At 51.2% G+C, this 24,550-nt stretch overlaps 1 protein-coding gene across 1 annotated transcript in view; it reads right to left on the bottom strand.

The window, feature by feature from the left end:
- Positions 1–8,710: 8,710 nt before the first annotated feature.
- The window catches only part of GALNT18 (polypeptide N-acetylgalactosaminyltransferase 18), a 938,084-nt gene continuing 922,244 nt past the window's right edge, over positions 8,711–24,550 (bottom strand). The window contains exon 12 of the mRNA XM_075927909.1: positions 8,711–8,785. Coding sequence (XP_075784024.1) covers positions 8,726–8,785 — 60 coding nt within the window. The 3' untranslated portion in view covers positions 8,711–8,725. The remainder of the gene's footprint in view (positions 8,786–24,550) is intronic.

Raw genomic sequence — 24,550 nt, 5'->3', positions numbered from 1 at the left:
GAAGGTGCCTCTGACCCTGTCTCTTGTGAGTCTGTCTGTTTGCCTGAGAGGGGATTGCCTGTGAATCCGCCTGAGGGGCCAGAGATAACTCAGGGAGTAAGGGAATTGCGGGAGGAGTTGGTTGTGGCTCAGCAGGGTAATGCTGCTATGGAGCCAGATAAGGGTGAACTGCTGCTTAAGGAAGCTCATAGGGAGGAGAGTCTTGGCAGTGCTTGTAGCAAGCAGTTTGCTGTGACTGAGGGAGGTGACAGGGCCTTGCTGGGAGAAGGCATTCAGGAGAAAGCTCTGCCTGTAAAAGGCAGCAGCTTCTTGTGTGAGGCACTTGTTGCAGTGCCTGACAGACAGAACTTGTCTGTTAGCAGGGACTCCACTGACTTGGGTTTAGGGAAACCCAGTATGGATGGTGTTGGAGAAGTCTCAGAGGGACTGAGGGTTGTTCCAGATGAGGCAGGAACAGCCAGAGAATTGGAGCAGGCTGATGACCCGGTGACTGTGTGTGACCAGCTTGCTGGGAAGTCAGTGTGTGTGGGACAGGATTGTTTCCAGGTGAGTGAGGAGAGTGGAAAGTTAGTGTCTCAGATTCAGGAGGAGGACTGTGTAGCTAAATATGCAGAGCAGAACAGCTGTGTGGTCACTCTTCCTAGGATGCAGGAGATGGCAGTTATGCTCTCATCTCTGGACACGGTGGACACTCATAATCAATCGGGGAGTTTGATATCTGGTTCCATGTGGAAACAGAGGTTGGAGGTGAACAGAGGAGAGACTTGGGAGTCTACAGCTTACTGCTGTTACCCCACTGAGTGGGGGAAGGGCGAGAATTCCAGGGCCATTGTGAGCCAGGGAGTCACGCCCAGCCAGCCCTTTGTCTTGTTCAGGCCAGAGGTTTCAAGCCTGGAGCCCACAGGACAGGGAGGAGGGGTAGGACTTGCTTTGACAAAGAAGATTTGCAGGTTGAACCTGAAGGGCCAAAACTGCAATGGTGTGGGGCCAGAGAAGGGACAGGATGGGGAATGTCAATTTACACCTGGTATAGGATTGTTCTTGTTACCGATGTTAATTCTTGTAACCAATGTATTATTGTGGCAGAGAATTGTAAAGGTATACAATGTGCATGATCTTATGGAAACACTTTGTAACTTGTCAGGAAATGTGCCCGGTGACAGACTGTACATAAAAGGACATTGTGATATTGATATTTCATGGTTAACACTTGTAACTGGTCTTGGAACTGTTTACAGGACAAAAGGGGTTCCAGCCAGAATGTCCTGTGTGAGAAGGGAAACTGAGGCACGCTACCATTTTGTTGGGTAGCTACTGGCATCACTTCCTGCATCAATTTTGTGTTTGGGGTGTCACATTACCGAACTGGAGGGAAGCAGCCAGATCGCTGCTGCACCCCTAGGTGGGGGTGTGGGCCCCAGAAATTGGTATAAAAGGGAGCCATGTGGGGTATTGAATGGGAGTTTGTTGTTTTCTGATCCTGTGTACACTGTTTATGTGAGTATATAATGTCTGTGTGTGTAGGTAGGAATCTGTAATCTGTGTGGAAGCTGAATATTTCTTGGAATGTGGTTAAGCATTGCTATGGACAGGCTGAGTAGCGAAGCCCTGTAGAACAATGGCACTTGATGGGCCAAAGACACACCTAAAGCATGAGGTCGGAGACCTAAGAGCTGCCAGCAGAGAGAGGCTGAGGACCAGGTGACCGGCTGAGACCAGAAGAGGCTAGGAAGGGGGTATAAAGAGGCCATGTGGTCGATGCCATTTTGTTCTTAGCTCAGCACTTTATCCCAGAGGCAGCATTGCAGGGATCGAAGAGCCTGGAAGACCTGTGAACCCATCCTGATGATAGGATGTGCAATAATAACTTTTAAACCAGCAACTGCAACACCTCTGCTAGAGCCTGCATCGAGAACTGGGAGATTCGGTGCATGTAACGTACTGTACTTTAATAACCTTACTCTCATGCTTTTCTTTATTGTAATAATAAACCTTTAGATATAGATTCTAAAGGATTGGCCCAGCGTGATTTGTGGGTAAAGTCCAGAGGGTAAATTGACCAGGGATCTGTGGCTGGTTTCTTGGAACCGGACAGAACTTGTTTGGGGTAGGTGGGATTGGGTGCTAGGACCCCCCCACACACACCTGTGTATAGGCCCGGGGCCATCTGGGGCACGGATATTGCTGGGGTGTCAGAGGGGTTTTGCTCGTGAGGCTTCAGGCAGGCAGCTGAAGCGCTCTGTGGGACTGGTTTGTGGCCTATTTGGAGAGGTCACCAGTCAGGGGGGCTGTAAGGAGCCCCGGATTTGAGCAATTCGCCCTGAGCAGACGCCCAGACACGGCCCAGTCTGTCACAGTGGGTTTGTGCCTGTGCCCTTGCAGCTAGCCTGCTTGCAGCTGGGTTCATCCCCTAGCCCACTGGGGGTAGAACATGTGTGCCCACGCATGAGGGTCGCAGCAGGATCTTGGACATGTTCAGGGGTTGCCTCCTGTGCCCACATACTGCACCCTCCTGCTGCACGTGGTTGCACATGCACAGACTGCAGCACCATGTGCTGACTGAGAAGCCCAAGCTACACTGTGCCCCTTGCTCCCTGTGCGCCCAACTCCCCTGCCCTGTGTGTGTGAGTAAGTGCAATCTCTTCCAGGCATCTGAGGCGGCCTGGGAAATATCCTAGCTAGCAGGGACTGGCTCAAGGGACAGGTTGATGGTCCCTGTCTCCTGCTCCTCCTCCTCTTCTGGCTGGGGCTGGACCTGGCCCTCTGCCTCCTCCTTCTCTGTGGCGATCTCCAGGCAGGCCTGAGTCCACCAAGATGTGATGGAGCACAGCATAGTAGGGGCAGCTGTGATGTCCTGCCCCTGAGCGCACCCAGCACTCAGTGGCCCTCACATACCCCTGATGGAGCTCCTTCACGTTTGCCTGAACTTGCTCCGTGGTCTAGTCAGGGTGACCTCACTCCGCCAGGTATACGGCCATGTGGGAGAAGATCTTTGCATTGTAGAGCTTGGCCCAGGGATCCTGCAGTGACTCCTCCTCACCCCACAACTCGAGGAGGGTGGCGATTTCGAGTCTGGACCAAGTAGGGGTGTGCCTTTTCATCTCCCTGGGAGGGGTCCTGGGACCCACGGGGCTGGTCCCTGGAAGGGCCAGAGAGGTGCTGGGGAGCTTGCCGTGAGCACATTTGTGGCAGAAGCAGAGCCACAAGGTGAAGGCACCTGCTTCCTGCAAACTTCCTGACAGAAGGTTTGTGCAGGGTGCCTGCAGCTTTAAGGGGCGCCAGCAGACAGGAACTGTAGAGTCCTGATGAACTTGGCCAGAGTGGCCAAGAGGCCATCTGTTTTTTCCTAGAGGCCAATTATTTCATAAAACCCCCTGTGGAGTGTCAACACACACCTTTTTGCACAAGAGCTGTTACGCAAAAAGGAGTTATACCTTGTAGAAAGAGGTATACCAACACCGCAAAAAGCCCTCTGTTCTGCCGATTCACTGTAAATTTACTTGAGCAAAAACACGCTTGTGGTGTGGCCGCTCCACGGGTTTTTGTGCAAAAACCTTGTAGTGTAGACAAAGAGATCAGAATTTCAGTCTATTGCTGGGAGCTGGCTCATATAGGTTTGAAACTTAAAGCAGTGGCAGGCAAAACTACTGGGAAATGACGACTCTGAAATGGGTTGCCGAACAGCTGTGGCATGTATTGAACTCTGAAGATGATTCAATCAAGGCACGATTGAGGGAGAGTCATAACAATGTGCAAAAGCGGCGAGGAGTCCTGTGGCACCTTATAGACTAACTGAAGTGTAGGAGCATAAGCTTTCGTGGGCAAAGACCCACTTCGTCAGATGCATGCAGATTCAGACCTACACGGCTACCCCTCTGATACATAACAATGTGGTTTAGCATGGTCATCACAATGAAAATCTTTACATTTTGCCTTCGTGTGTAATTATCTTTCTTCTTCGGGGATGTCCCCGCGGGTGCTCTACTATGGGTGCTGGGTTTGCCCCGGCGCCACAGACGGAGACTTGTCATTAGCAGTGTCTGGACAGACCACACATGTGCAGCAGGCTCGCGGCTTTGGCGCTCTTTCTGTCGCGCGGTCCAGCCCCTCCGCCAGTTCCTCGAAACCGCCTCAGGCTGCAGACGCCTGTAACCGCGCTCCTCTCTCCTCAGAGCTAGACAGCTTCTAGTTCTCCCTTTCTACATATAAAATCTCCTTTTCCCTCCCTCTCCCCTCTCTCCCCATAAAGTAAAAAAAAAAAATACTTTCCTTCCAAGAGGGGAAGGACAAACAAGAACTATCAGGAGTGGAAACGGAGACCGCTCTTACCTCCCGCCTCTCAGCTGTTCTCCTGTCAGCTCCTCCGTATAGAGCTCCATTCACCTTTAAAAAAAAAAGACAGACTTAAGATATCAAGAACAAAAGATAGCTATCAGCTTTAACAACCACCTACTGTTCAAAACCAACAACAGATAAGAAGCAGCGAGCTCCCGACAAATGTCAACTTCTGGCTTTAAAATATGCGGCTCCTGCCAGGAGGAAATGCCAGCCTCTGACGGCCATGCAGACTGTATTCGTTGCCTGGGGGAGTCTCACATCCACCATTGCCTAAGGCTCACCTCCAGAGCCAGGAAAGACAGGGAGAGGCGCCTCCGTATGCTGCTCTTTGATACAGCCCTGCAGCCACAGCAAGCTGACTTGAATCAGCAGCCGCTTAAGCGCCGGGCTTCCTCCCCTACTGTGGGACTGTAGAAATGGCATTGTCCCCAGCAAGATCCCTGCCAGCTGCCTTGAATGGCAGGGACAGCCAGGCACAGACACAGGGGACCTCTGAAATTCCAAAGCCATGTCCCCCTGCCTCAGGTGCTTCAAAGTCTAAGCGGCCACGGGAGCCTGCAAAGACGTCAGCTCCCCAGCCAGGTTCAGTTCAGCCGCTGCCTCCTCCTCCGGCGCCGAGCATTGAGCCGGCGCCGAGAGCAGCCCCGGACCCGATCACGGCACCGGACCACATGGCGCCGACCCGTTCTGGGGCCGGCACGGTGCCGATCGCTCCTGCTCCGCCACACCAGGAGCTAAGTAATTCAGCGGCTAGCGCTTCAGCGCCTGCTGCACGTCAGTCACCTGCTGCTTTCTATTCCCCACGCCGCCGCAGCTGCTCCTGCTCCGGCTTCTTTTCCCCAGCACCGTCCTCTCCTCAGCTGGCGCTGCGATCCCCACGCTGGTCCTCTCATCGGTGCCGCTCTCCTCGCACCTCGTCGAGACTGCCCTCCCCGTTTCTGGCTGCTGCATCTCCCCATCGCAGGCACCAGTACAGGCATCTCTCTGCCTCTCCTGCCTCCTCCAGGGCATCACACCTCCGCTCCTGCTCTCCCTGCTCCCCGTACCATTATCGGTACGGCAGCCGCTCCAGCTTCAATTATGACCGTTTGCCGCGTCATGGCGCCTACCATCGCGACGACCGTGACTCTCGACATTCCCATAGCCGGTATTCTTATCGACCACGATCTGTCTCTGACTACGCTGCACACATGCGCTCTCCAACCCCGGCTCCCCTTACTCCTCCTCATCATGCGCCATCACCATCTCACCACTCTTCAGAGCCGGAACATACTCCCTTCGTGCACCATGCCTCGGGGTCTTCCATTCCAGTCTCATCTCCTCCGGAGGATGCAGTGAACCCCGACGACAGCTCTCCTCCAGACGATCTCCGTCAATTCCAAGAATTATTTAAGCAGGTATCGATTACCCAGGAGATTCCCCTACAAGAGCTCAAAGATAAGCAACACAACCTTTTTAGGAATCTCCAACCACGACACAGTTCACGCCTCGCCATCCCTCTCAACGAAGGCATCCTGGAACTGGCTGACGAAGTGTGGCATGCTCCAGCGTCGGCCCTTCCCACCAACAAAAGAGCCGACAAGAAATATTTTGTGCCACCAAAGGGCATGGAATTCCTCTTCACCCATCCACAGCCTAACTCTTTAGTAGTTGACACAGCTCAGCAGAGATCTAGAGCCCCTCATCTCAAACACCAGGGCTCTGATAAAGACGTAAGGAGGCTTGACGTCCTGGGCAGAAAGATATACACCTCAGCGACTTTACTCCTCAGAATCGCCAATTACTCGGCGCATCTTTCCAATCATTCCTTCGACACAATTTCACACCTCACTCCTCTCATGGATCATCTCCCTGATTCAAAAAGATTGATCCTGAGGTCAGTCATCCAAGAGAGCTACACATCAGCGAGAACGTCCCTCCAGATGGCCATGGACGTGGCTGATACTGCTGCTCGCGCTGCCGCTACGGCTATTGTTATGCGTAGAGCTTCTTTTCTTCAAGCGGCAGGAGTTCCAAAGGAACTACAGACGAAGGTCGAGGACTTACCCTTCGACAAGGATAAGCTCTTTGCAGAGACCACGGATGCAATCCTGCACTCCTCTAAAGACTCTCGGACAACCTTGCGAACTCTGGGGATGTATACGCCCCCCTTTAAGAGACATCGGTACTCACCATATCAGGGCAGATACGATTACCCCTATATTAGACACCAGTGGCAGCAGCACCACCAACAACAGAGGCCTTTTGACAACCAGAGTTCTCGCCAGAGGCCTCAACGACGCCGAAACCTGAACGGCAGAACGAACATGCCTTCCAACAGCAAGCAACAGATTTGATGTGCTGGTCGAGGGCGAGCACACAACCACAGGCAGCACCGTGAATCGTTCAACCCAGCTATTGCACTACCGTCTAAGACCCTTTCTACATCAATGGGCAACAATCACCACGGACAAATGGGTCCTCGAGATTGTTCAGTTCGGCTATCCTATCCCTCTTACAGACATCCCACCAACCACCCCTCCCACTCCGTCCCTCTTCAGGGACCCCTCTCACGAGACTCTCCTCAGACTAGAGGTCGACCGCCTTCTCTCTCTGGGTGCCATAGAGCCAGTTCCGAAGGACTTCAGGAACAGGGGTTTTTACTCTTACTATTTCCTCACCCAGAAAAGGTCCGGAGGCTGGCGTCCTATCCTAGACCTCCGCCGTCTGAACAAATATCTCAGAAAACAACGACAAAATGACAACATTAGCTGCCATAATCCCTATTTTAAATCCACAGGACTGGTTTGCCACCCTCGACCTCCAGGACGCCTATTTCCACGTCCTTATCCACCCTGCTCACAGAAGGTTCTTGCACTTCGTCATGGCAAAGGACCATTTTCAATAAAAGGTCCTCCCCTTTGGGCTATCTTCAGCCCCCAGGGTATTCTCAAAGGTCCTATCCGTGGTCACGGCCTTTCTCCGACGCCAAGGGGTGCTCATCTTCCCTTATCTGGATGATTGCCTGCTCAAAGGCGCTTCGGCGCATGAGGTCTCCCACATGGTTCACCTCACGATGCAAGTCTTCCGATCGCTTGGACTCCTCCTCAACGAGCAGAGGTCCGTCTTGCATCCCATTCAGGACATCGAGTTCATTGGGCCCGTCTGGACTCACTTGCTGGCAGAGCGTTCCTACCGTTGCAGAGGTTTCAGGCCATCCAGGACCTCATTTGCACCATCACCATGAGCCCCACCGTTCCACTCATCACATGTCTCAGACTCATGGGCCACATGGCTGCCACAACGTACGTCGTGAAATATGCCAGACTACACCTGCGTGCCCTTCAGCACTGTCTGACCCTCGTATACCACCACACCAGATACGATCTCCACAGGCCCATTACACCGCCACCGGCCATTCTTCAATCATTCCAATGGTGGACCAGCCACACAAACCTGCTGTCAGGCGTACCATTTCACCCGCAGCAGCCTCTCCACCAAATCACAACGGACGCCTCCTTACTAGGCTGGGGGGCCCACATGGGTTCCCTCTCGGTACAAGGCCAATGGTCCCCACAAGAAGCAAAGTTGCATATAAACCTTCTAGAGCTTCGTGCTATTTTCAACGCATGCAAATCCTTCCTCGTCCACATTCGAAATACCACTGTGACGATACTTACAGACGACATCGTAGCCATGTACTACGTAAATCGCCAGGGCGGCGCTCGCTCCCGTTCCCTATGCACGGAAGCTATCCGCTTTTGGAACTGGTGCATTCGCTACAGGGTGTAACTCCTTTGGCATCCTACTTAACTGGTACCACAAACGTGACGGCAGACTTCCTGAGCAGACACTTCCACTCGAAACACGAATGGGAAATGCACGACGGCATATTACGCGACATCTTCCAACGTTGGGGGACTCCCCGAGTGGACCTCTTCTCAACTCCCGCCAACACAAAATGCCACAAGTTCTGCACCAGAGCGGGCCTGGGCTGCGCATCTCTAGGGGATGCCTTCTTCGTGACTTGACGCGGACCCCTCCTTTATGCATTTCCCCCCATACCTCTCATTCCCAAGGTCCTTCAGAAGCTGAGGGCAGACAGGGCTACGATAATCCTCATAGCCCCAGATTGGCCTCGCCAGCACTGGTTTCCATTCCTGCATCACTTTTCTGTGCAGACACCGATCCGCCTTCCGCCTCTCCACGACCTCCTCACACAAGCCCGAGGACGCCTGAAACATCCCCAGATACAAATGCTGAACCTAACAGCATGGTTCCTAACTGGCTGAACCCATGTGAATCTCTCTGCTCTGCTGCAGTCCAAAACGTCCTAGTACAGAGTAGACGACAAACCACGAGGAAAACTTACCTTCACAAGTGGCACAGATACTCCTCCTGGTGTCCCTCAAACCACCACGATCCGACACGTCCGTCCATTTCCTCCGTACTGGACTATGCACTGCACCTAAAAAACAAGGGTCTTGCATTAGCCTCCATCAGGGTGCACTTCGCAGCAATATCGGCATTCACATCACCTATAGATGGTGTTTCTATCTTCGCCCATCCTACGACTAAACGATTTCTCAAGGGCCTTATCAATATGGACCCACCACGTAACCCAGTCCCTCCTGTGTGGAGCCTGGATGTGGTACTCGATGCCCTAATGAGGCCACCGTTCGAGCCTCTGGCGACCGTATCCTTACAATTCCTCACTCTGAAAACGATTTTCCTGCTCGCAATAACCTCTGCACGCAGGGTTAGCGAGCTTTCCGCCATGATGGCCATTCCACCATATACGATTTTCCGTAGCGATGGGGTAGTCCTGCGATTACATCCAAGTTTCCTACCCAAGATTGTCTCCAATTTCCATGTTAATGAACCAGTCATCTTGCCAACCTTTTTCCCGAAGCCCCATGCCTCTCCACGGGACGTGGCCCTACATTCCTTGGACATCCGCAGGGCCTTAGCATTCTACATAGATCGTACTAAACCGTTCAGGCTTATGGACCATTTATTCGTCTCCCTGGCACACAGATCAAAGGGTCGATGTCCACACCCCTATCCTGCTCCCTGGAAGGAGTACTGGGTAGATGGAATAGGGCAAGCCCCTGCTTCCGCTTCCTGGAGGGAGTTCTGGGCAGGGGAGGGAAAAGGTGCAGGTGGGAATGCATGCTTTTTCAGCCAACCATTTTTCTGCGGCTCCTGGCTAGAGCATTTTTTGCCCACTTGGGGGCTGGAGGGGGAGAGAGGTGGCCCCAATAGCTCCAACCTCCGCCCTCATTGCCCTTCCATTCTATATCCAGGCTCACCACAAGTATCACAGTCTGCCTGTGCCACTACTATCACCAGTGAAACAGGCAGCACAAAAACTCTGCAGGTGTAGACCTATTCCTCACTTTATGGGAGACTTGATGAGTGACCACAGGCAATTATTTCCCTAGTCAGTTCCTCAATTTTTCCCCATCCACAAAACAGAGAACTAGCTACAAGAGACTACGCCTATGTTGCAGGCTTCTTTCGAAATAAGCTTTTCTGGAAGAGATATTCCATTAAAGCTTATTTTGAAATAGAGCGTCCGCATGCAAAAAGTGCAATGAAATAGTGATGTACTATTTTGAAAGATGGCGTACACCCTGATTAGAGGCCATCTATCAATTAAGGCCACCCAGAACCAGTTCAGGCAGGGCATTAGGTCAGCAGTTGCTTCTGGGTGCTATTGCCTGAGGCTAGCTGAGACGCCTGCTTAAAGGAACCCCCCTGGACAGCTGTTTCTCAGCTTATGCTCTCTGAGGGACAGCAAAGCATTTGCACTGCGTGGTCTGGTTGCCCTGTGATTGGACACCACAGCACACTCCTTGCCCTGGAGCTGGAGCTGGAGCTGCCTCTGGGCACGCAATAGCCCCATGCTGCATGCTGTAGTTTCTGAAGCGTTTTGTGCAGGCTGCCTTCATGGTACTGCATGAGCTCAATTCAGAGCTCATATTTGAGAATCTCTGCCTGTGTGTGAGAGCAAGGCCCTTGTAACCGCACCCCCCGGTAGAGAGACACTTTTGGAGTCTGGACACCAGTTCTGACTGGTGGAACTGGCTGGTCATGAAGTGGTGAGACGACCAGCAGTGGCTCCACAACTTCAGAATGAAGAAGGAGATGTTCCTGGAGCTGTGTGCCTGGCTCGACCCTGCCCTCAGACGACAGGACACCTGGATGCGACTCGCCATCCTCCTGGAGAAGTGGGTCGCCATTGCTGTCTGGAAGCTCACTACCCCAGATTGCTACTGGTCCATGGGCAACCAGTTTTGCCTGGGAAAGTCCACCATTAGGGCTCACTTCATGGAGGTGTAGCCGGCCAGAGTAAGTCTAAGGTCCGACACTGGGTTCTCAAAGTACAAAATACGCCACCCAGGTGTCTGTCAAACACAAGTAGTTTATTTCCTGACAGCTAACAGCTGTGCCCCATAAATGGAAGAACAACATAACAAAGAAGTGGCATATCTTCCGTCCCTTCCCGCAAGCCTGGAACCCCGGGTAGGCTGTGGACGAAGTGGGAGGTTGTCTCAGCTTCCAAGGCGCCGGTACCCAAAGCCCATCAGTGAGGTCTGATTTGCTAGGCTCTGAGGCAGCCTTAAATACAGTTTTCCTGCCTTGTTTGGCAGTTTGGAAATTTCCAGGGGTTATTCATTATGTGCTGATGTAGGGCTTAGCTGTTAGTTATCGATCTGGTTCTGATCTAGTTCTACTTGTTCTTTGGCCCTGTTTACGTGATCAGTACATTAGGGTAAACAGAATTGTTTATGCGTTCTTGCTCTTTACCCTTATCTCATACTTGTTCCTGCTATACTGGCAACAATGCTTATCTTAAGTGGCATATTTTCCCAAAGACTTGTTTCTGGATAATCAGATATAGGGAAAAGGAAAAAGGGGGAAAGAATGCAGGCCTCACCACACCTAAACTAACACGTACAAAGTTCTTCCTCAATTGACCACTACAGGAGGTAAGGCACTCTCGGGCTGCCGTCCCTGAAGGGAGTGTGCGAGTACTGGAAAGAAGGGGTTGGTGTGTGGAGGGGTGGTCTGAGGGTAGGGGGAAACCTTGACCACTGGGTATTCTGCAGTCCTACCCTCACACAGCCCTGCGGGGTGTCTCCTAGGGTGTTTGCAGGGGGTTAGACAGGGAGGGTTCAGGGACCTCCCAAGGGCTCAGGCACCCCCTTTAATTCTCTATTTTGTGTGTTTGTCTCCTTCTGCAGGTGGTGAGGACCATAAATACCATCCTGCTGCACCGGATTTGCCATCCTAGGCTTTCCCAACTGTGCATGGGGGGGGGGGGGGCAGGTGTGATAGATGGAACCCACATCCCCACCCATGCCCCAAAACACTGAGACACCTTAGAATCATAGAACCATAGAGCTGGAAGAGACCTCAGGAGGTCATCAAGTCCAGCCCTCTGCCCTAGGCAGGACCAATCCCAACTAAATCAACCCAGCCAGGGCTTTGTCAAACAGAGAATTAAACACCGCTAGAGATGGAAACTTCACTACTTCCCTAGGTAACCCATTCCAGTCTTCACCACTCTTCTAGTGAAATAGTTTTTCCTAATATCCAACCTGGACCTCTCCCACCGCAACTTGAGACCATTGTTCCTTGTTCTGCCATCCATCACTACTGAGAACAGCCTCTCTCCAGCCTCTCTGGAACCTCCCTTCAGGAAATTGAAGGCTGCTATCCATTTCCCCATCACTCTTCACTTCTACAGACTAAACAGACCCAACTCCCTCAGAATCTCCTCATAGGTCATATGCTCTAGCTCCCTAATCATTTTGGTTGCCCTCTGCTGGACCCTCTCCAATGCGTCCACATCCTTTTTGTAATGGGGGACCCAGAACTGGACACAATACTCCATATGTGGCCTCACCAGAGCCCAATAAAGGGGAATAATGACATCTCTGGATCTGCTGGCAATGCTCCTCCTAATGCAACCTAATATGCCATTAGCCTTCTTGGCAAATTGTTGACTCATATCCAGCTTCTCATCTACTGTAATCCCCAGGTCCTTTTCTGCAGAACTACTACTTAGCTGGTTGGTCCCCAGCCTGTAACACTGCTTGGTATTCTTCTGTCCCAAGTGCAGAGTCCTGCACTTGTCCTTGTTGAACTTCATCAGATTTCTTGTGGCCCAATCCTCCAATTTGTGTAAGTCACTCTGGACCCTATCTCTGGCCTCGAGTGTATCTACCTCTCTCCCTAGCTTAGTGTCATCTGCAAACTGCTGAGGGTGCAATCCATCCCCTCAATCCCCCAGCTGTGATTCGAACTAGCGCACAGGCAAGATCATGTTAATGAATGCGGGATATTTAAATCCCTGCTTCATTAACTATTTCAGTCATCTCCACTTGCATCCCTAGTCTGAATTAGAGATGCAGTGTAGACGTACCCATATTGAACAAAGCCGGTCCTAGAACTGAACCTTGGGGCACTCTGCTAGAAACCAACAGCCATCCTGACATCGAGCCGTTGAGCACTACCAGCTGGACCTAACATTCTACCCAGCTTTCTATCCATCTTATCGTCCATTTATCCAATCCACATTCTCTTAACTTGCTGACAAGAATATTGTGGGAGACTGTATCAAAAGCCTTGCTAAAGTCAAGGTATATCACATCCACTGACTTTCTCATGTCTACAGAGACAATTACCTCATCATAGAAGCTAATCAGATTGGTCAGATGCGACTTGCCCTTTGTGAATCCATGCTGACTATTCTTGATCACTTTCCCCTCTTTCAAGTGCTTCTAAATGGATTTCTTAAGGATTCCTTCCATGATTTTTCCAGGGACTGAGGAAAGACTGACTGGCCTATAGTTCCCTGGATCATCCTTCTTCCCTTTTTTGAAGATGGGCACTGCATTTGCCTTTTTCCAATCATCCAGGATTTCTCCCAACCTCCACGACTTTTCAAAGATTATGGCCAAAGGCTCGTCAATTATATTTGCCAACTCTCTCAGTACCCTCAGATGCATTAAGACTGGACCCATGAATTTGTGTACGTTTAGCTTTTCTAAATACTTCCTAATCTGTACCCTGCTATTTCTTCTTGTCCAGGATTCGCGGGGGATAGTCTTACTTTCTGAATATCCGGTGCCTTCATTAGCTCTGAGACTAAAAGGTTCACGCAAGTTGGACGTTTCAACAGCTGCCCTCATCCAAAAAGTTGCTTTGGAGACCTTTTGGAAGAAAAGCTACGCTCCGTCCAGCCATGGGGCTGTAGAAAGCTTTGACTCGTAGCCGCCACGAACTTAGCATTCGCCAGTATGCCTTTTATTTCAGAGACACTTTGTGGCACAAATTCTTAGAGTGCCTAAAGATCCTGTGTCACAGGATTCCGTAAGTACTCCATAAACGTCTTCCCGTACAGGATTTGCTTGGGACACGCTTACTTTCAGCAAAACCGATTCCTACAGTGGAAGGGAGCAAAACGGTTCATGCGCTCTCTACCTTTCAGCAATTGCCCTACTCAAGGATGGTGTTTTGGAAGACAATCTAGGGTGCGTCTAGACATGGGCTGGGGAAAGCTGTGATGCGGTTGACACCACACTATAGCTTTGCATTCCTTCCATGGGGTTCCTTGCCAGCTACTTCTTCGCACAAGTTCCTATCTGGCCTCAGAGATGCGTTAAAAAACCTGACACACGTACTGGAGTACGTCACCACGGACAGGAGTTATTTGGGACAATCTTACTTTTAGAAACACTGATTCCTGCACAAGAGGTGAGAAGAAACGTTTTACGCAGTCTGTACAGTTTACAATAACCCCCTGATTTGCAGCTATTTGGGAGCAAAGCATACTCTACTTCCAGCCATGGGCTGTTGACACCTGCCACTAAGTAGACACCACTAAGAAAGCAATCTCCTAGCTTGGGGTCCTTCCGATATACTTGTTCACTCGACAGCTTCTACTGCCTCAGAAATGCGTTCAAATCTGTTACACATGCTGGAGAATGCCACAAATCTCTTCTCGGGCAGCAGTGGTCACAAGCAGTAGCTCGGCTGCTAACAGTGGCGCCTGGAGCCTTTCAACCCCTTTCCGCCCACCGCGTCCCCAAAACAGTTTCTACTACCACCACAGCGCTTCATGGCCGATTGGTGGGAACTACAGGTACTGCGACGTAAGGCAAGGAGCGCACATGGAGCCACACCTCCTAGGCCTACCCTGCCAGGGGCTGCAGGGACATGCCAGCCACCTCCAGTAGCCCAACTGCCATCAGGCCCATTATGCCGGCACGTTATCAATCACTACGCAACGAATTAAATTTAAGCAGCAGAGGAATGCAACGTATGAAAGGCACACCCCAGTCAAAAACTAAAAACAGCCCATTTGGCAAGCAGGAAAAGTAGCAACTTCTATGTGGTGGGGAAAGGACAATGACAAAGAAACACACGGGGTGTGAGTGAAAGCGAGTTGCATTTCCAAGCTCTCTCAAGTCCCATGCTCTCTGTGTGGAGACCGGAGAAGGGGGGAGGGGCAGAGGACGGACACCCTGACACCAGCCGCCTCCCTCTTCTTCTCCCTGCCACACCGTGCACAGCAAGCAGAAGGCTCCCAAGGGATGGCTCCAAGTCAGAGCGCAGGAGCAGCGTGCCAGTGGTTGGAAGTGCAACTGGCCTGCCTGCAGTCGCTAGCGTCCCGGCGCAACCAAACAAGATCGCATGTCAGAGACTTCACGCTCTCCTGGTAGATCCTGAGCGTCTGCTGAGCCACAACTACTCGAGGAGTATGCTGACGTGAAACGATCAAACGCAGACTACCCAAACCAACACGCCAGCTCGAAATAGCTTTGACGTTTGCAGAGATTCGTCTAGTCAATGTTTGTGGCTGAGGCCCAACTTGACTAAAGAGCACCCTGGGAGAGTCAGCAACAGGAGGGGGTCCCCTTCCATGTGCTCTCCTTGCTCCAAGTCGCTGTTCCCATGAAGAGCTGAGGTGGGGGCTGTGGGGTAGAGGTGAAGGGTGGGAGAGGGTCCTGTGGATCCAAGGGGGCTGCACCTGGAACCACTGCTCTACGTGCCAGGTGCTTTTGGGAGTGGGAGAAGGGTGGTCAGGGCAGAGGTTAAAGCTTGACTTGACTCTGCTGCCCCAGTGCTGGCTATCCCACTGCTCCCAGGGTTGAGGGGACTTGAGTCCAGCACCCTGTGCATTCCAGGGGACTTCTTTCGTCAACATTTCAGCTGGTCCCTAATCCTGCTTTCTTCATGCGGGTGCCAGATTCCTCCCTGGAAGACTGCAACTAGCTAGTGACCAACAAGTGACCGTCAAAACCTCTATTACTAGTGACGGCTTTGTCTTACACACACATGGTTGAGACTGCCACGGATCTCATATCAGGCTGCCTTTGCTGGGGCAGCGTATTTATCCGAAAAACCTAGTCCTTCGTTGGCGCTGAGAAGAAACTTTTCAATTGAAATTTCAGTATCTGCCCTCAGCAAAGAATTTGTTTTGCAGACCAAATTGTATGGTTCTGCCAGCCATGAGCTGACACTAGGTAGACACACCACTAAAGCTGCATTTTAGGATATGGCGGTTCCTTGCAAGGAAGCTACTTTGTCGCCTAACTTCTTCTATTTCCTCAACAATGCGGTAAAACCCTGTCTCACATTCTGGAGACGGCCCCAGAGCGCCTCACCTACCGGTCTGGCTTGGACCATTCTTCCGTTAAGGGGGGAAAAAACCCTATAGTGCTGGAAACGCTCTAGAGCCTGTTCCAACACGTCTGCGAATCAACTTCCTTGATTCGGGCAATTGCTGACCAGTACAGCTCGGGTAAAAAGTTTCTTCATTTGAGCGCAGCACAAAGTTTTCACGCGGTCTGTATATTTAAATGACTGCCCAGCTCGGGGACGTTGACGTGGAGACGTTTTGGAACACGAATCCCTGATGTTTGCAGTGATTGCCTGAAGAAAGCTGATTCTAGATAGCCGCCAGTCGCTCTGCATTCTGCGATATGAGCTTTTTTTTCTGCCGCGATGCTTTTTCGACCCATTTTCTTTTTTTTCTAACGATTGCCTCAGAAATGCCTTAAAAAGCTCTCACAGTCTGGAGTACCCCACAAAACTCCTAACGATCAGGCTCTGCTTGGGACATTCCGAAGACCCTCCGCCCTTTTAGAATTGAGAAGAAACTTTTGACGCCAGCTGTACATTTGAACAGAAATGAAAGAAGTTGATTCCGTGTGGTTCTGGAATACAGTCTACGGTGCTTCCAGGCTGGTGGCTGTGCAAAGTTGCTCCTCGCTAGAAACCACTAGCTCGGCGGTCCCCTATGTGCGGGTTCCCCCTCTGAGCTGTTTTTCGCACAAATTGTTAGATTGCTTCAGAAAGGCCTTGAAGCCTGTCACACGTTCTAGAGTACACCGCACCTCTCTTCCCGGTCAGGAGTGCCTTCGGGCAGTCTTCCTTCCAGGAAAAACCCATTCCGTCCTTATGCGTGGGTCCAAACTTTTCACGGACTGTGCACATTTAAACACCTGCCCTTAGCAAAGAAGTTGATTTCGAGAAGTTTTGGTGCAAAACAAATCTATGGTGCTTCCAGATACTGGCAGTGGAAAGAGGAGACTAGCAAACTACCACTTGATCAGGGTCCCCTCCATGAGGATGGCCTTCCGAGATGCTTTTTTGCACGAATTCTTATGTTGCTTGAGACATGCGTTACTGAGCTATCACCTAGTCTGGCGTACCCTGCTATCTCTTCTTGTCTAGGATTCGCGGGGGATAGTCTTACTTTCTGAATATCCGGTGCCTTCAGTAGCTCTGAGACTAAAAGGTTCACGCGAGTTGTACGTTTCAACAGCTGCCCTCATCCACAAAGTTGTTTTAGACCTTTTGGAAGAAAAGCTATGCTGCGTCCAGCCATGGGGCTGCAGAAAGCTTTGACTCGTAGCCGCCACGAACTTAGCATTCCCCTGTATGCCTTTTCTTTCAGAGAGACTTTGTGGAACAAATTCTTAGAGTGCCTAAAGATCCTGTGTCACCGGATTCCGTAAGTACTCCATAAACGTCTTCCCGTACAGGATTTGCTTGGGACACGCTTACTTTCAGCAAAAGCGATTCCTACATTGGAAGGGAGCAAACCGTTTCACGCGCTCTCTACCTTTCAGCAATTGCCCTACTCAAGGATGGTGTTTTGGAAGACAATCAAGGGTGCGTCTAGACATGGGCTGGGGAAAGCTGTGATGCGGTTGACACCACGCTCTAGCTTTGCATGCCTTCCATGGGGTTCCTTGCGAGCTACTTCTTCGCACAAGTTCCTATCTGGCCTCAGAGATGCGTTAAAAAACCTGACACACGTACTGGAGTACGTCACCACGGACAGGAGTTATTTGGGACAATCTTACTTTTAGAAACACCGATTCCTGCACAAGAGGTGAGAAGAAACGTTTCACGCAGTCTGTACAGTTTACAATAACCCCCCGATTTGCAGCTATTTGGGAGCAAAGCATACGCTACTTCCAGCCATGGGCTGTTGACACCTGCCACTAAGTAGCCACCACTAAGAAAGCAATCTCCTAGCTTGGGGTCCTTCCGATATACTTGTTCACTCGACAGCTTCTACTGCTTCAGAAATGCGTTCAAATCTGTTACACATGCTGGCGAATGCCACAAATCTCGTCTCGGGCAGCAGTGGTCACAAGCAGTAGCTCGGCTGCTAACAGTGGCGCCTGGAGCCTTTCAACCCCTTTCCGCCCACCGCGTCCCCAAAACAGCCACAGCGCTTCATGGCCGATCGGTGGGAACTACAGGTACTGCGACGTAAGGCAAGGAGCGCACATGGAGCCACACCTCCTAGGCCTACCCTGCCAGGGGCTGCAGGGACATGCCAGCCACCTCCAGTAGCCCAACTGCCATCAGGCCCATTATGCCGGCACGTTATCAATCACTACGCAACGAATTAAATTTAAGCAGCAGAGGAATGCAACGTATGAAAGGCACACCCCAGTCAAAAACTAAAAACAGCCCATTTGGCAAGCAGGAAAAGTAGCAACTTCTATGTGGTGGGGAAAGGACAATGACAAAGAAACACACGGGGTGTGAGTGAAAGCGAGTTGCATTGCCGAGATCTCTCAAGTCCCATGCTCTCTGTGTGGAGACTGGAGAAGGGGGGAGGGGCAGAGGACGGACACCCTGACACCAGCCTCCTCCCTCGTCTTCTCCCTGCCACACCGTGCACAGCAAGGAGAAGGCTCCCAAGGGACGGCTCCAAGTCAGAGCGCAGGAGCAGCGTGCCAGTGGTTGGAAGTGCAACTGGCCTGCCTGCAGTTGCTAGCGTCCCGGCGCAACCAAGCAAGATCGCATGTCAGAGACTTCACACTCTCCTGGTAGATCCTGAGCGTCTGCTGAGCCACAACTACTCGAGGAGTATGCTGACGTGAAACGATCAAACGCAGACTACCCAAACCAACACGCCAGCTCGAAATAGCTTTGACGTTTGCAGAGATTCATCTAGTCAATGTTTGTGGCTGAGGCCCAACTTGACTAAAGAGCACCCTGGGAGAGTCGGCAACAGGAGGGGGTCCCCTTCCATGTGCTCTCCGTGCTCCAAGTCGCTGTTCCCATGAAGAGCTGAGGTGGGGGCTGTGGGGTAGAGGTGAAGGGTGGGAGAGGGTCCTGTGGATCCAAGGGGGCTGCACCTGGAACCACTGCTCTACGTGCCAGGTGCTTTTGCGAGTGGGAGAAGGGTGGTCAGGGCAGAGGTTAAAGCTTGACTTGACTCTGCTGCCCCAGTGCTGGCTATCCCACTGCTCCCAGGGTTGAGGGGACTTGAGTCCAGCACCCTGTGCATTCCAGGGGACGGCTTTCGTCAACATTTCAGCTGGTCCCTAATCCTGCTTTCTTCATGCGGGTGCGAGATTCCTCCCTGGAAGACTGCAACTAGCTAGTGACCGTCAAATCTTCTATTACTAGTGACGGCTTTGTCTCACACACACATGGTTGAGACTGCCACGGATCTCATATCAGGCTGCCTTTGCTGGGGCAGCGTATTTATCCGAAAAACCTAGTCCTTCGTTGGCGCTGAGAAGAAACTTTTCAATTGAAATTTCAGTATCTGCCCTCAGCAAAGAATTTGTTTTGCAGACCAAATTGTATGGTTCTGCCAGCCATGAGCTGACACTAGGTAGACACCACTAAAGCTGCATTTTAGGATATGGCGGTTCCTTGCAAGGAAGCTACTTTGTCGCCTAACTTCTTCTATTTCCTCAGCAATGCGGTAAAACCCTGTCTCACATTCTGGAGACGGCCCCAGAGCGCCTCACCTACCGGTCTGGCTTGGACCATTCTTCCGTTAAGGGGGGAAAAAAAACCCTATAGTGCTGGAAACGCTCTAGAGCCTGTTCCAACACGTCTGCGAATCAACTTCCTTGATTCGGGCAATTGCTGACCAGTATAGCTCGGGTGAAAAGTTTCTTCATTTGAGCGCAGCACAAAGTTTTCACGCGGTCTGTATATTTAAATGACTGCCCAGCTCGGGGACGTTGACGTGGAGACGTTTTGGAACACGAATCCCTGATGTTTGCAGTGATTGCCTGAAGAAAGCTGATTCTAGATAGCCGCCAGTCGCTCTGCATTCTGCGATATGAGCTTTTTTTCTGCCGCGGTGCTTTTTCGACCCATTTTCTTTTTTTTCTAACGATTGCCTCAGAAATGCCTTAAAAAGCTCACACAGTCTGGAGTACCCCACAAAACTCCTGACGATCAGGCTCTGCTTGGGACATTCCGAAGACCCTCCGCCCTTTTAGAGTTGAGAAGAAACTTTTCACGCCAGCTGTACATTTGAACAGAAATGAAGGAAGTTGATTTCGTGTGGTTCTGGAACACAGTCTACGGTGCTTCCAGGCTGGTGGCTGTGCAAAGATGCTACTCGCTAGAAACCACTAGCTCCGCGGTCCCCTATATGCGGGTTCCCCCCTCTGAGCTGTTTTTCGCACAAATTGTTAGATTGCTTCAGAAAGGCCTTGAAGCCTGTCACACGTTCTAGAGTACACCGCACCTCTCTTCCCGGTCAGGAGTGCCTTCGGGCAGTCTTCCTTCCAGGAAAAACCCATTCCGTCCTTATGCGTGGGTCCAAACTTTTCACGGACTGTGCACATTTAAACACCTGCCCTTAGCAAAGAAGTTGATTTCGAGAAGTTTTGGTGCAAAACAAATCTATGGGGCTTCCAGACACTGGCAGTGGAAAGAGGAGACTAGCAAACTACCACTTGATCAGGGTCCCCTCCATGAGGTTGGCCTTCCGAGATGCTTTTTTGCACGAATTCTTATGTTGCTTGAGACATGCGTTACTGAGCTATCACCTAGTCTGGCGTACCCTGCTATCTCTTCTTGTCTAGGATTCGCGGGGGATAGTCTTACTTTCTGAATATCCGGTGCCTTCAGTAGCTCTGAGACTAAAAGGTTCACGCGAGTTGTACGTTTCAACAGCTGCCCTCATCCACAAAGTTGTTTTAGACCTTTTGGAAGAAAAGCTATGCTGCGTCCAGCCATGGGGCTGCAGAAAGCTTTGACTCGTAGCCGCCACGAACTTAGCATTCCCCTGTATGCCTTTTCTTTCAGAGAGACTTTGTGGAACAAATTCTTAGAGTGCCTAAAGATCCTGTGTCACCGGATTCCGTAAGTACTCCATAAACGTCTTCCCGTACAGGATTTGCTTGGGACACGCTTACTTTCAGCAAAAGCGATTCCTACATTGGAAGGGAGCAAACCGTTTCACGCGCTCTCTACCTTTCAGCAATTGCCCTACTCAAGGATGGTGTTTTGGAAGACAATCTAGGGTGCGTCTAGACATGGGCTGGGGAAAGCTGTGATGCGGTTGACACCACGCTCCAGCTTTGCATGCCTTCCATGGGGTTCCTTGCGAGCTACTTCTTCGCACAAATTCCTATCTGCCCTCAGAGAGGCGTTAAAAAACCTGACACACATACTGGAGTACGTCACCACGGACAGGAGTTCCTTGGGACAGTCTTACTTTTAGAAACACCGATTCCTGCACAAGAGGTGAGAAGAAACGTTTCACGCAGTCTGTACAGTTTACAATAACCCCCCGATTTGCAGCTATTTGGGAGCAAAGCATACGCTACTTCCAGCCATGGGCTGTTGACACCTGCCACTAAGTAGCCACCACTAAGAAAGCAATCTCCTAGCTTGGGGTCCTTCCGATATACTTGTTCACTCGACAGCTTCTACTGCTTCAGAAATGCGTTCAAATCTGTTACACATGCTGGCGAATGCCACAAATCTCGTCTCGGGCAGCAGTGGTCACAAGCAGTAGCTCGGCTGCTAACAGTGGCGCCTGGAGCCTTTCAACCCCTTTCCGCCCACCGCGTCCCCAAAACAGCCACAGCGCTTCATGGCCGATCGGTGGGAACTACAGGTACTGCGACGTAAGGCAAGGAGCGCACATGGAGCCACACCTCCTAGGCCTACCCTGCCAGGGGCTGCAGGGACATGCCAGCCACCTCCAGTAGCCCAACTGCCATCAGGCCCATCATGCCGGCACGTTATCAATCACTACGCAACGAATTAAATTTAAGCAGCAGAGGAATGCAACGTATGAAAGGCACACCCCAGTCAAAAACTAAAAACAGCCCATTTGGCAAGCAGGAAAAGTAGCAACTTCTATGTGGTGGGGAAAGGACAATGACAAAGAAACACACGGGGTGTGAGTGAAAGCGAGTTGCATTGCCGAGATCTCTCAAGTCCCATGCTCTCTGTGTGGAGACTGGAGAAGGGGGGAGGGGCAGAGGACGGACACCCTGACACCAGCCTCCTCCCTCGTCTTCTCCCTGCCACACCGTGCACAGCAAGGAGAAGGCTCCCAAGGGACGGCTCCAAGTCAGAGCGCAGGAGCAGCGTGCCAGTGGTTGGAAGTGCAACTGGCCTGCCTGCAGTTGCTAGCGTCCCGGCGCAACCAAGCAAGATCGCATGTCAGAGACTTCACGCTCTCCTGGTAGATCCTGAGCGTCTGCTGAGCCACAACTACTCGAGGAGTATGCTGACGTGAAACGATCAAACGCAGACTACCCAAACCAACACGCCAGCTCGAAATAGCTTTGACGTTTGCAGAGATTCATCTAGTCAATGTTTGTGGCTGAGGCCCAACTTGACTAAAGAGCACCCTGGGAGAGTCGGCAACAGGAGGGGGTCCCCTTCCATGTGCTCTCCGTGCTCCAAGTCGCTGTTCCCATGAAGAGCTGAGGTGGGGGCTGTGGGGTAGAGGTGAAGGGTGGGAGAGGGTCCTGTGGATCCAAGGGGGCTGCACCTGGAACCACTGCTCTACGTGCCAGGTGCTTTTGCGAGTGGGAGAAGGGTGGTCAGGGCAGAGGTTAAAGCTTGACTTGACTCTGCTGCCCCAGTGCTGGCTATCCCACTGCTCCCAGGGTTGAGGGGACTTGAGTCCAGCACCCTGTGCATTCCAGGGGACGGCTTTCGTCAACATTTCAGCTGGTCCCTAATCCTGCTTTCTTCATGCGGGTGCGAGATTCCTCCCTGGAAGACTGCAACTAGCTAGTGACCGTCAAATCTTCTATTACTAGTGACGGCTTTGTCTCACACACACATGGTTGAGACTGCCACGGATCTCATATCAGGCTGCCTTTGCTGGGGCAGCGTATTTATCCGAAAAACCTAGTCCTTCGTTGGCGCTGAGAAGAAACTTTTCAATTGAAATTTCAGTATCTGCCCTCAGCAAAGAATTTGTTTTGCAGACCAAATTGTATGGTTCTGCCAGCCATGAGCTGACACTAGGTAGACACCACTAAAGCTGCATTTTAGGATATGGCGGTTCCTTGCAAGGAAGCTACTTTGTCGCCTAACTTCTTCTATTTCCTCAGCAATGCGGTAAAACCCTGTCTCACATTCTGGAGACGGCCCCAGAGCGCCTCACCTACCGGTCTGGCTTGGACCATTCTTCCGTTAAGGGGGGAAAAAAAACCCTATAGTGCTAGAAACGCTCTAGAGCCTGTTCCAACACGTCTGCGAATCAACTTCCTTGATTCGGGCAATTGCTGACCAGTACAGCTCGGGTGAAAAGTTTCTTCATTTGAGCGCAGCACAAAGTTTTCACGCGGTCTGTATATTTAAATGACTGCCCAGCTCGGGGACGTTGACGTGGAGACGTTTTGGAACACGAATCCCTGATGTTTGCAGTGATTGCCTGAAGAAAGCTGATTCTAGATAGCCGCCAGTCGCTCTGCATTCTGCGATATGAGCTTTTTTTCTGCCGCGGTGCTTTTTCGACCCATTTTCTTTTTTTTCTAACGATTGCCTCAGAAATGCCTTAAAAAGCTCACACAGTCTGGAGTACCCCACAAAACTCCTGACGATCAGGCTCTGCTTGGGACATTCCGAAGACCCTCCGCCCTTTTAGAGTTGAGAAGAAACTTTTCACGCCAGCTGTACATTTGAACAGAAATGAAGGAAGTTGATTTCGTGTGGTTCTGGAACACAGTCTACGGTGCTTCCAGGCTGGTGGCTGTGCAAAGATGCTACTCGCTAGAAACCACTAGCTCCGCGGTCCCCTATATGCGGGTTCCCCCCTCTGAGCTGTTTTTCGCACAAATTGTTAGATTGCTTCAGAAAGGCCTTGAAGCCTGTCACACGTTCTAGAGTACACCGCACCTCTCTTCCCGGTCAGGAGTGCCTTCGAGCAGTCTTCCTTGCAGGAAAAACCCATTCCGTCCTTATGCGTGGGTCCAAACTTTTCACGGACTGTGCACATTTAAACACCTGCCCTTAGCAAAGAAGTTGATTTCGAGAAGTTTTGGTGCAAAACAAATCTATGGGGCTTCCAGACACTGGCAGTGGAAAGAGGAGACTAGCAAACTACCACTTGATCAGGGTCCCCTCCATGAGGTTGGCCTTCCGAGATGCTTTTTTGCACGAATTCTTATGTTGCTTGAGACATGCGTTACTGAGCTATCACCTAGTCTGGCGTACCCTGCTATCTCTTCTTGTCTAGGATTCGCGGGGGATAGTCTTACTTTCTGAATATCCGGTGCCTTCAGTAGCTCTGAGACTAAAAGGTTCACGCGAGTTGTACGTTTCAACAGCTGCCCTCATCCACAAAGTTGTTTTAGACCTTTTGGAAGAAAAGCTATGCTGCGTCCAGCCATGGGGCTGCAGAAAGATTTGACTCGTAGCCGCCACGAACTTAGCATTCCCCTGTATGCCTTTTCTTTCAGAGAGA

Source organism: Pelodiscus sinensis, chromosome 4 (genome assembly GCF_049634645.1).
Source record: "Pelodiscus sinensis isolate JC-2024 chromosome 4, ASM4963464v1, whole genome shotgun sequence".
Classification (NCBI taxonomy): domain Eukaryota; kingdom Metazoa; phylum Chordata; order Testudines; family Trionychidae; genus Pelodiscus; species Pelodiscus sinensis.
This window is presented reverse-complemented; position numbering and strand designations above follow the sequence as displayed.